Source organism: Epinephelus moara, chromosome 6 (assembly GCF_006386435.1).
Source record: "Epinephelus moara isolate mb chromosome 6, YSFRI_EMoa_1.0, whole genome shotgun sequence".
NCBI classification, from domain to species: Eukaryota; Metazoa; Chordata; class Actinopteri; order Perciformes; family Serranidae; genus Epinephelus; species Epinephelus moara.
Window position 1 is genome coordinate 19428879 of NC_065511.1, and position 12726 is coordinate 19441604.

Here is a 12726-nt window from a genome sequence, read left to right on the forward strand (position 1 = left end):
GGATTTTAATTTATGAAAAGTTTAGTTTAGTCAGCAGTGGTCACTGACAGTGCTGCTATTTTACACTCTGATTCCATCACTGCACCTCAGAATAACATGGGACACCCATGTGATGAGATCTAGGATAAAACAGATATTATTTTGTTAGAAAAATAATCCACACACTGTTAATTGGCTCCAATTATTATAAATACAACATTAACAAGGCTACTTTTTTACCCGTTACTTCTGTAGCAGAAACAGTCTGGCATTACTTTAAAGTGTTTTATGTGACATATTCATCATCACCCAACTAAAAAGCAAAAACTACTCTATACTAATGTCACACATAGCGCAGTTATACCTACATGTAACTGAAGTCTCAGGCGATGGTGAATTTTTTTGATAGTATTTTCAGTGTTTCTACATTCTCTGTTATGAGAAAACAGTCAATTACATCCCACGCCATTGACATTTTACTGTCCCACAGTTGCAGACACTTTTGGTATCGTTTCAACTCATATGATGTGACGCAGCCTTCATTCATGGCTCTAATGATGTCATGAGCGCGCTTGTGGCTGGATAGGAAAACCCAGAGTTGACTGAGCTAGTTGATGATCAACTTTGTAGTATCGGTTATCCAGACGACGATGTTAGGGTTAGCTAGATCAGATAACAAAAAGCATGCATGTTGTGCCCAGGAACAAGGCACAATAAAAACAAAAACACAGAGGGCAGAGTCTCTGCAGATAAATACACCACCACACACTTCTAGTGGATCATATGTGATGATTGAGAGGGATTACTTTCATGTGAGTCTGTATGTTGTCTTTAGGGAAAATACAGCGTAGTATACCTTCAAAGTAGATGTGATATGATAAATGAATGCTACTGTGGCGCCTTACAGTGGTAAATTTGCCAACATGTAAATGTGTCTTTCATTTACACAAAACACACGTGAATCCCAGCAGAATTTAACAGGTCGGACACAAGTGTTTATGTTTAGGTTGAAGCTGTGTTAAGTAAAGGTTTAAGAATGTTCCATCCTCATCGGTCATGTCCAGTATAATTTTCTCTATGGGTGAGGAAAGAAAGAGCTCAAAAGCCAATTTTATGTCATGGATATGGATGGAAGCTCTGGCAAACACTGTAGGCCTGATTTACTCTGAATCCTCCTCAGAGGAAACTTCACATCTTGGATCATCAACATCGTCTGCTGGCCATGAAACACTTTCTTCCACATCACATATTTTCCCACGAGAGTGTTAGCCTGGGGTATTTCGATGGGAATTTGACCTCAGTTCACCACACATGCTACACTCATCAGTAAATATCTTTACATCTAACTACTTACTAATAAACTGATGAAGCTGAGAAGCTTATTTTCTTCATACTTGACCTTTGGGAACAATATCTTTAGCATAATAATCCAAGATCACAGGTCCACTTTGTAAAACCCATCCTTGCAGTCTTCTATAGCAAGCATCCAACCTGATCGCAGGCAAAAATGTTGGCATTGTACATTTCTGCAAACCACAGATACGATACATTTACATTTTTTTATGTTGTGGATACACTGAAACTTAATGCTACAACAATGCTGCAGTTAACGTGTGGATAGGTTTAGGCACAAAAACCACGGATCGTGTTTTGGCTTAAAATACCCCGTTTATGGGGCACTAGTTTCTCCCTTGAGGAAAACACTGACATATATGAGTAAAAATAAATAAATAAAAACAAATTAAAAATGTGCCAATGAGTTCAGTGGAATAAAGGACTCTATAAATAAATGATAAAAGTTAATAGACTGATTATCAATTTAAAAAAAACATTTTAAAAAAACAAAGAAGAATTGCAGAGGGAATAACGGATTTTGAAAAGTGGTTAGTTTTACAAGCTGGTAAAACTATAGGCTGTTAATTGAAGTTTTACAGTATTTATGGTTACTGGGCTGCAGCATCAGTGAGATGCAGTTCATAGCACTTAAAAGCTCGTAAGTAGACCTTTAAACACTTCACAGTACTTCATTGTATCCCGGTTTTAAACACAAGATCACAAGCATTTTAAGAGAAGGCCAAAAAGTGTGATTTTCTTCAACTCACCTTGACCCACAACATGTGGGGTGTGTACTCGTCCTTACTCATTGTAAACACACCCTATATTGCCCTATTGCTTTCTCATATTCTGTGGAAAGAGGAGGAAATGAGACATGTAGATACTCGTTTGACTCATTGCATTTTTAAACAGTTAATCTAATTTGTTTAATGTTCATTGTTCATTGTTACACCGCTCATATCAGTGATCATTCAGTGACTCAGGGATTCAAAAGAAAGAGGTGACTTATTGGCATGTAACACTGGAGCCTGTTTAAATAACCAGTAAGTGGCAAGTCATCCAAAAACCATCGTTCATGTTTAACTTGCACATCACATGAGGTTCCATGGAAATTGAAGAGGGAGATTTTCTCCAGTTGCATTTCCCTAAAACACCAAGCCCTTAATCAACGGCTCTACAGCAGCAGTGTTGATTTCTTTAACTAAAGAAATGCATGTAGTTAAATTCCTGTACAATTAAACAATTAATTTAAAAGTTGTACAAGTTTTCCATTTGTAAAAGCTTAATTCAGACTTGGGGAAATGACTGCAGACTATGTATTAAGTGATATAATAGAGGTATTTTTATTTATTTATTTAAATTTACTTGACCTCATATAATTCCCAGATCATGGTGCAGTATTTGTGAAAACATCTTCCCTCATTAAACAACCTAAAATTCAACCATTTATTTCCAGTTTAATGGAATGTGAGGATTTGTCTTAGCAGAAGAAAACACATAATGTGAAATGATTTTCCTTCATTTGACAGTACTTTGTACTTAGCAGAACAGACTACATTGCTCAAAAAAAATAAGGGAAGTATAAACACCAAGTCAGTTAAAGATCAGGGATATCACTCTGTCCAATGAGGAAGTGCTTTGATGCAAATGAAAGTGACAACAGGTGCAATGGAGAGGCAAAAGCAAGACAACCTCCAAAATGGGAGTAGTTTTACATGTGGTGGCCACAGACAGTTGCTCTCTCCTTATCCTTCCTGACTGATTATTCTCTAGGTTTGTGTTCTGCTAGTGTCCTTGTCACTACTGGTAACATGAGGCGGTGCCTGCAGCCCACACAAGTTGCACAGGAAGTCCAGTTCCTCCAGGATGACACATCCATACGCGCGGTCACCAGAAGGTTTGCTGTGTCTCCCAGCACAGTCTAAAGAGCATGGAGGAGACACCAGGAGACCGGCCGTTACACAAGGAAAGCTGGACAGGGCCGTAGAAGGGCATCAACCCAGCAGCAGGACTGTTATCTGCTCCTTTGTGCAAGGAGGAGCAGGAGGAGCACTGCCAGAGCCCTACAGAATGACATCCAGCAGGCTCCTGGTGTGCATGTTTCTGACCAAACTGTCAGAAACAGACTCCATGAGGATGGCATGATGGCCCAACGTCCTCTAGTTGGGACCTGTGCTCACAGCCCAGCACCGTGCAGCTCAACTCGCATCGAGCAGAGAACACCACAACAGGCAGGTCCACCATTGACTCCCTGTTCTCTTCACAGATGAGAGCAGGTTCACACTGAGCACATGTGGCAGGCGTGAAAGAGTCTGGGGACACGGTGGTGAACATTATGCTGCCTGTAACATCATCCAGCATGACCGGTTTGGTGGTGGGTCAGTGATGGTCTGGGGCATATCCTTAGAGGGTCACACAGACCTCCATGTCATAGCCAACAGTACCCTGACTGCTGTTAGGTACTGGGATGAAATCCTCAGAGCCACTGTCTGATGTTACGCTGGTGCAGTGGGCCCTGGGTTCCTCCTGTTGCAGTACAAAGCGCAGCCTCATGTGGCCCGAGTGTGTAGGCAGTTCCTGGATGACGAAGGCATTGATGCCATTCCGTACGTTTACATGGACATTTTAATTCCACTTTCATTCAGAATGAAAGGCCATTCTGATTAAAAGTGGTCATGTAAACGGTCATTCCGATTGAAAATTAAATCCGATTAAATGGGGTGGTTTATTCTGTTTGTCATTCCGAATGGAAGAATTTTGTGTGCATGTATACACTCATTCCTCTTTAAGTTCATTCCGGTCATTCTGTGCATGCTCGTTTCCTTGCCCTTCTGGCGCGATGACGGGCTGAGATAGAGCAGTCGGACTCGTTGCACTCACCGGTTTCCAAAGCACGGTCTTCTGTCTCCCTTCTTCGACCTTCTACCTCCCTTCTCCTCCTCAACAGACGAAGCATTAGCAGAACAAGGTTGTTGTCGTACTGCTGCTTCAAGAATATAAGCAAAACAAGCCCGAAAAAGGCACTAAGAACAGCGTCGTCAAGCATCTTGTTATCCAGAGCGAGGACTACAGTGTTTTCTTCCAGTAAACGTAAACACGTAACCTCCGCCCCGTCCCCTATCCAATCAGAAACCTCCCCTGCCCCAAACCTTGTGCAGACCTGAATAAAGGCGATTAAACTGATCTCCCGTGTAAACCCTCATTCGGAATGAATATTTCCCATGCAACTACCTGGAAAAACTTTAATTCTGAATGATTTCATTCAGATTTATTTCATTCTGAATGAGAAGCCATCATGTAACCGTAGCCACTGACTGGCCCTCTCATTCCCCTGACCTAATGCCGCATTCGTTTGGCAATCCAGGCCAGTCATTCCTTGTCGGATTTATGCTGCATTCTATTGGTAGCGGGAACCGGGATTGATACATTTTCCGGTCCAGAAAGGTACAAAAGAACACCCGTTTTACCCGGAGGTCTCGTCATCAAACTCAGGCAAGGTCCAGGTAGACCGAGTCGGTAGAATTGACGTCACGATGAAGATGGCTGCGCACATTGTGAATGGTAAACAAAGTTATTTGTCCTCAATTTGTCATCGTATATGCTGTTTAATTAAACGTTTGTGTTGTAAAAATCATAAGTACTTTGCAATGGCATTTCTATTTCCACTGTTGATTTGTGTTGGAAAAAAAAGTCTGTGCAAGCCTGTTGTAGCCTAAAGTCGTTTGAACCAGCAAAGTCGGTGCTCAGCAACCACGCAAACAAAAACAAACTTACGGCGTGCTGCCATGTTTTCCGGACTGTTGCAATGAAACGCTTTCAGATCAGACGTGTCATACGGTCATATAAATCCGAAAAGGAATGACTGGCCTGGATTGCCAAACGAATGCGGCATTATATGACGTCATGTACCGGTGCATCCGATGCCACCGCCAAGTACCGCCACAGACTGTCCAGGAGCTCACTGATGCCTGCAGGTCTGGGAGGAGATTCCCCAGACACCATCCACAGACTCATCAGGAGCATGCCCAGACGTTGTCAGGAGTGCATACAGGCACGCAGGGGCCACACACACTACTGGGTCACATTATGAGTTGTTGTGATTAAATTCACACAAGCTGGATCAGCCTATGATTTTATTTTTTTACTTTGATTTTCGGTGTGATTTTGAATCCAACCCTCAGTGGGTTGATGATTTCGGTTTCCACTGACTGTTGTTACTTCATTTTGTTCTCAACAAATTATACAATGCACATCAGTGAAAATTTTCAACTTGAATAATTCATTCATCAAGATCTGATGTGTGATTTAATGTTACTTTAATTTTTTTTGAGCAGGGGGAGGGTGTGTGTTGTAAGTCTGCATATCAGACACCTGGGCCAGCAGGATATTTGGGTGTCAAATATGTGAATAAATTCCAGTAAATGAGAAGCTGTATTGGTGGAGTGGAATCATGAGTTTCATCTCATAGATAAGAGAGAACCTGCTTGCATTAGAGCACACAAAAAAAAAAGTCTCATGTTGGTCTGTTGGTCAGTCACACGAACCTCTCATTTATTAGTTCCTACAGCATTGACTGCCTTCATTTTGCTGCCGTATGCTTAATTCAGCGCAAATCTACGCACGTGGAAGTGGTTTGACCTTTTCAACACTGATTGTACTACTCATCCGCAAACCAAACAAAACGCCCACGCAATTACAGTGCAGTTCCCAAAACACTTTAAAAAGGACACTTATCCTGCTGTCAGACCATCACTGACAGAAGTGTCGACATGCACATCATCAACATGGTGAGTACTCTCTGTGACGATGTTCTGTGTAAGATGAGGGAGTCAGGATTTTGAGCACTATCTATTAATTGCCTTATTGATATGGTGGATATTGGACTCTAATCAGGGACTTTATAGAGACATAACAAGTCATGACTCTGAGGAATTACGGGTGATCCTTCAGAGACACAAGCAAGTTAAATCTTGTTTGTGTCCGGGGCTTTGAATACACACCGCACTGACTAAAAAAAAAAAATCTGATAGACTTATTGTATGTTATAAAGAGATGTATGAAAATGTTGCTGCTGCTGCAGGTAGTGCGATAATCAATTACAGTGATCAAAATGTAGGCAATTTCAAAATACTTATTAAATCACAGACAGTTTTCCAATTAAGTTATTCCTTATTTGTAACACAATAATGTGATCTATCCCAAAAAGGTGAAAAATTAACTGAAAAGAGAGTTACAGTATCACTGAACATGATTGATATGCATCAGATAACAACTGATGAGGATGAAAAATGCAACAAAATATCACAACCTCATCTTTTGTCTACTGTATCATTCTAATATCACTGAGATATTCCTGTTTTTGTTATCATTGTGTTACGTAATACACACACAAAAAAAATTCTATTAAAAAAACAGAGGCTGCAGTAACAGTAACTAACAGTATCATGTTCCTCTCCTCAGCTCCTCTTACTACTCGTGCTGTTCCTGCTCTTCGGTGTCCCGGCGGTTCAATCCGTCCCCACCTTTCAGCACGAAGACCCGGTCACCGGTCGGAGCCTCGCCTGTAACCAGTGTCCACCCGGAACTTACATGGCCGCCTACTGCACCGCCACCACACAAACCAAGTGCCTGCCCTGCAAGAGCCAACACTTCACCGAGGTGTGGAACTACCTGCCCAAGTGTCTGTACTGCTACAACTTCTGCTCTGAGAACCAGGAGGTGGAGACGGAGTGCTCAGCGACCACCAACAGGGTCTGTCGGTGCAAAGAGGGTTTCTATCTGATCAATGACTTCTGCATGAGACACTCAGAGTGCGGGGTCGGACACGGTGTTAAAACGAAAGGTATTTATGGGGGGAAAAGATGGTTTCTTGTTTTACTTAGAGAATCTTGTCATCGATTCGCTTCCATCACATGATGTAAGATATTATTAAACCTGGCTGGGTCGTTTTTGCAGTGCATGTGCATCATTATGAGGGAGAATCAGTGTTCTTGTCTACAGAAATAAAGAAACGCAATAATGCCATAAAACGATGCATCAATCACGCAGTGTAGCATTCCGTTAACTAAATAAATCCACTAAGTGCATGGATACAATGGTGTTTTAAACCATTATAATGACCCCAAGTGCATTGTTGTCTGCTGTAGGTACGCCACAAACTGACACTGTTTGTGAGAGCTGTTCCGAGGGCTACTTCTCAACTTCATCTTCCGCGCTGGAGCCGTGCGTAAAACACCAGGACTGCGCAAACGGACAGATTGCGCTCCTCCCTGGCACAGTTAACCAGGACAAAATGTGTGGCTCCTGCGAGGATCTTGTAAACGGAGGTGAGTACTTACAGTTGATTTTAACCGCTCTAGAAGTACTTAAATCAATTTTGGGGACGACAAATGAAAGAAAGTTTGATTTAAAACTCACGCTGTATAACTTTTTTCTCAGGTGAGACGCTCAGGTCTTTCGCCTCAGGATTCTTCAGTATGCACAGGATGCGTGTGTCGAAAATGAAGACGTTTGTTTCCAGGTAAGGCTGCACCCTCTGTAAATTATGTTTGTTCCTATTGTCGACTCCTTTCACGTCTTAATTCACGTAATGCAACACAATTCTCTCTCCAACAGGTATATTCATGAGTCAGCAGGGGGAACGGTCGCCAAACAGAGAGGTCCTCTGATGGATCAGATCAAATCGTGGCTGGCCCAGGCTCCAGAGTCACAGCTGAAAAGTTTGCCACAGATGCTGAAGGCTTCACAGCTCCGCTCCATGGCAGAAAAACTAGAGAGTATAGTCAATAGCATTAAGGAGCAGAGCCCAAACTGCACCTTATCATTCGTTGTTTAGATGTAGAGTGACAGTGTCCATGGCACATACAGTAACATATACCTCTTTCTTATTTGGCAGTTTTGCCCACTTGAAAACAAGTATTTATATATTTTTTTTCATTTGCATTTCAATTGAGAGTACATGCACTGCCTTAAAGACTGACCTAGTGATATTTCATAAATGTTTTTGTTTCTTTAACTCAGCTAAGACTGTTTACATCAGATTTTTATGAGGGAAGAAGTGACAAACCGTTAAACTTGGGAGAATTATGAATATATTTAACAACACATTGTGACATTACATGATAGATTGTACATAAATACTTATGTTTGAAAGTGAGCGACAATTAAAATAAATGTTATCATAAAAATGTTTGAAGTCCTGTGAAACTGAGTGATAAACTGAAAACGTAACGTGCAGCAGCGAAATAAAGAATACCGGTATGATCTAATATGAGTCTGGTTGTACTTTGTGCAAATCACCACAAGGTGTCGCTATCTTCTCTCTATCACATTTGAAAATACAGCCCATATAAACTACTACAGTGACTCATTGACTTGGTATGGACTATTATGACCAGATCATGGTCCACCAATTGAAATGTTAAAGTGACCAAAAAGGTTATTATATATTTTGTCGATGAACGCATTTTTTAAAAGGGAAATAATTAAAACGCTGCAAAATATGTGTATATTTTGAATGTCTAGGATCTCTGGTAAAGCATGAATATTTATTTATTTAATATTATTGTTATATGCAAAATATACACATCCCAGCTGGCATTGTAATGTGTATTCACACCATGGTTGAATCACTGTTGAATTATGTGTTGATTTTTAAAGATGAATCAATGTTAATTCCACATTGTTGTTTTAATGTCATTTCATGAACATCAAACGTTTCAAAATTGTTTCAACATTGAAACAGATCTTTCTTAAATTTCAATGTTGATTCATGAGAATTTTGTTAACCTTTTCACAACCATCAGAATTACACCCTGTTTCAATGTTGTTTCAATGTTGATACAACAACTGACATTACACTTGTACCAGTGCCAGTGGTTAACTAAAAGGGTACAAATGCTTGTGGCGGGGGTTTTGTACATTATTTATTTTAATTATCGCTCACTTTCAAACATAAGTTTCTATGTACAAACTATTAGGCAATGTCACAATGTGTTGTGAAATAGAAGCATCATTCTCCCAAGTTTAACAGTTTGTCACTTTTTTACTTCTCAGAAATCTGAAGTAAATAGACTTACGTGTTTAAGATACACAAATATCTATGAAATATCACTGTCAGTCTTTGCGGCAATGCATCTTCTTTCAATTGAAATGCAAATGAAAAACATGTTTAAATACCTGTTTTTATATGGGCAAAACTTTCAAATAAGAAAGAAAAGATAAGATAAGATAAGATAAACTAAGCCCTGCTCTGCCATGGAGACACCGCAGGGCCAGCAGATGAAGAGAGTGGCATAACCACGAGAACAAGAGGTATATGTTACTGTATGTGCCATGGACACTGTCACTCTACATCTAAACAACGAATGATAAGGTGCAGTTTGGGCTCTGCTGCTTAATGCTATTGACTATATTCTCTAGTTTTTCTGCCATGGAGCGGAGCTGTGAAGCCTTCTGTGGCAGACTTTTCAGCTGTGACTCTGGAGTCGACAAAAGGTACAAACATGATTTACAGAGGGTGCAGCCTTACCTGGGAACAAATATCTTCATTTTCGACACACGCATCCTGTGCATACTGAAGAATCCTGAGACGAAGGTCTTGAGCGTCTCACCTGAGAAACAAAGTTGTACAGCGTGAGATTTAAATCAAACTTTCTTTCAGTTGTTGTCCCAAAAAATGAACTCCTAGAACTTACTTGATACTAGATACAAATACTAGAATTTAATGCTGAGTGGTTAAAAGTAAGTAAGTACACACCTCCCTTTGTAAGATCCTGGCAGGAGCCACACATTTTGTCCTGGTTAACTGAGCCGGGGAGGAGCGCAATCTGTCGGCTTGCGCATTCCTGGTGTTTTACACATGGCTCCACTGCAGAAGATGAAGATGAAGACGAAGATGAGAAGCAGCCCTTGGGACAGCTGTCACAAACTGTTTGTGGCGTATCTACAGAAGACATCTTTTAACCTTAAATCTATTCGATTAGGGGATGCTACTCTTGTAAAACAGAGTGACTAATGCATCATTTTATTGCATTTTTGCATCTCTTTATTTCTGAACAGTTACAAGTGTAGACAAGAACACAGATTCTCCCTCATGATAATGCACATGCACTGCAAAAATGACCAAGCCAGTTTTAATAATATCTCACAGCATGTAACACTGCGATGGAAGAGAATCGATGACAAAATTCTCTAAGTAAGACAAGAAACCATCTTTTCCCCGATCAATACCTTTTGTTTTAACACCGTGTTCAATCCCGCACTCTGAGTGTCACAAAGTGATGTTATACTGTATATATGCACCGTTTTCCTAAGTTTAACTGTTTGTCACTCCTTAGAAATCTTAAGTAAATAGTCTTACCTGAATTTAAGATGTACAAACACCTGTGAAATATCACTAGGTCAGTCTTTGAGGCAAAGCAGGGAAGAGGATCGTGGGATGTGAGATGAAGGGATGAGGGGGGTGGGATGGAGGGATGAGGGGATGTAGGGACAGGGAAAGAGAGAAGGTGGGGGAAATTAGAGTAATGTATATAACATAATTCACAGTCAAAAACATTTAGTTTTTGTATTTTCATGCCAGTAGGAACATGGATTCCAAGACTTAATCTGTTGATGGAGTCAGATAATTTGAATGGAGGGTTTGGATGCAAGGGGTGGGAAGGTCTGAAGTAAGGGACAAACGTTGAGGCATGGGATGTGGTTCAGCCCCGCAGAGGCCTTTGATTAACATGCTGATGTGTGAGTGGGACAGGGCTGGACATGGTGCCCCAGAGGACAGTTTTACCAAGAAGTTAATACTGCTGATATAGACTTGTATTGTGGAAGATTTAATTCAAATGAAGGGAATGTAAGGCTGAAGGAGGTGTGGAATGGTTTTAAGCAGTTCCATCCGGTCAGATATGAAGAGAGTGTTTGCGGAGTAAGGCTTTTGAGGATGGCATCTTGCAAAGTGCTGACTAGATCTTCCAGCTGTGGGGTCAGTTGAAGATGGTAGCTGAAAACAGTGGGACTGGAGTTGGAATGGGGTTGAAGGCTGGAGCCTATTGCCTGGATTTTTGGAAGGAGAAATGAGACAGTGAATCAGTGATTAAGTTTTTATGACCTGGGATGTGGGAGGCTTGGACGAAGTTGGGCTGGGCTGAAATAAGGGAGAGCCTCCGCATTAACTGCATAATGTCTGGACAATGGGAACGTCCTTTGTTAATGATGTCTACGACAAAGCTGTTGTCAAAGTAGATGGCAATGGTCTTCTTAGACCATTTGTGGCCCCAAAGAATGGCTGCTATGACGACCAGATACATTTGGTAGATTGTGGAGGAAGGAATGGGGGATGAAAATTCAGGAGGCCACTTGGCGGAGAACCACCTGCTGCCATAGTAGCTGGTGAAACCAACAGAAGGGGCTGTGTCGGTGAAGAGTTGGATGTCTTCTGGCCTGGTGATGTAGTCGTCGTAAAAGAAAGCGATGCCATTCCAAGGGCAGAGGAACTGGTGTCACAATTTAAGTTCCATTTTGCATGCTTCATCAAGCGAAACTTGGTCGTGGGGAGATGAAACAAATGTGGTGATGGAAAGGAGGTGTGACAAGAAGGATCAACCTTATGGGATTATAAGGATAGTGTAGTTGAGGTTGTCTAACAGCGAAAGAAGTTGGCGCTTGGTGCATGTGTGGGCCAGAGGGAAATTGGAAATGAGCAGTGAAATCTGTTGGACTTTCTCAGTAGGCAGTGATGCATGGAGTGAGACAGAGTCAAGGGTGATGGCAAGGTATTCCAGGGAGGTGCTTGGACCTTCTGATTTGTCTGGGAGAGAGGCTCTGAGTTTGTGGAATGCAGAGGTCAGAGTGTTGAGGCTGTGTGCTGGGGGTGATGAAGGTGGTGTGATGATAAGGAAGTCATCCAGGAGTTTATTAAGATCCAGCAGAGTTCTTCAGATAAGGAGTCAAATACTTTGTACAAATGTACTGTGAAGTAGTATGCGCCCTTCCAGAGGATGCCAAAAGATGCCAGTGGTCGGGGTGACCTGAGGTTGGGGAAAGCAGAACAAATGATGTTGCGGTATAGTGAGACTGAAATTCGACCGGTCTGAGTTCTTTGGTGCAGGTAGGAAGTGGCTGTTTGAGTTCAATGGAGCCAATTGCAGTTTGCAGTTCTCTGGGTACATAAGAGTTGCATGTGGATGGATTTAATAACTAAGCAAGATCAATGTAATTACCAGTAAGAATCTGTTGCCTACGTGTGGGTGACACGGGGGATGGTCGGGTGGATGCAGCTGGGCAGACCAGGGGTTAAGCGATGGCTAGCGTGAAGCTGTTAGGTGGAGGGGGATATGTGGGAAAAACACTGGAACTGGCTAGATGTGGAGCTGTGGAGAAAGGGGGTGCATTACAAGTGGAATGAGATTAGGTACA

General features: G+C 41.6%; 1 protein-coding gene across 1 annotated transcript; it reads left to right on the top strand.

The window, feature by feature from the left end:
* Positions 1–6002: 6002 nt before the first annotated feature.
* LOC126391743 (tumor necrosis factor receptor superfamily member 6B-like) lies at positions 6003–8582 on the top strand. The gene is made up of 5 exons (XM_050046664.1): positions 6003–6101; positions 6775–7156; positions 7461–7640; positions 7753–7834; positions 7930–8582. Exons 1-5 carry the CDS (start codon positions 6084–6086, stop codon positions 8147–8149), a joined length of 882 nt encoding a protein of 293 aa, XP_049902621.1. The 5' UTR covers positions 6003–6083; the 3' UTR covers positions 8150–8582.
* The last annotated feature ends 4144 nt before the right edge of the window (positions 8583–12726 follow it).

Excerpts from the sequence above, each read along its gene's own strand:
- LOC126391743 (XM_050046664.1), top strand. Across the intron at positions 7,157-7,460 it reads ACACGGTGTTAAAACGAAAG|GTACGCCACAAACTGACACT; the intron begins GTATTTATGGGG and ends TGTCTGCTGTAG. Across the intron at positions 7,835-7,929 it reads ATGAAGACGTTTGTTTCCAG|GTATATTCATGAGTCAGCAG; the intron begins GTAAGGCTGCAC and ends TCTCTCCAACAG.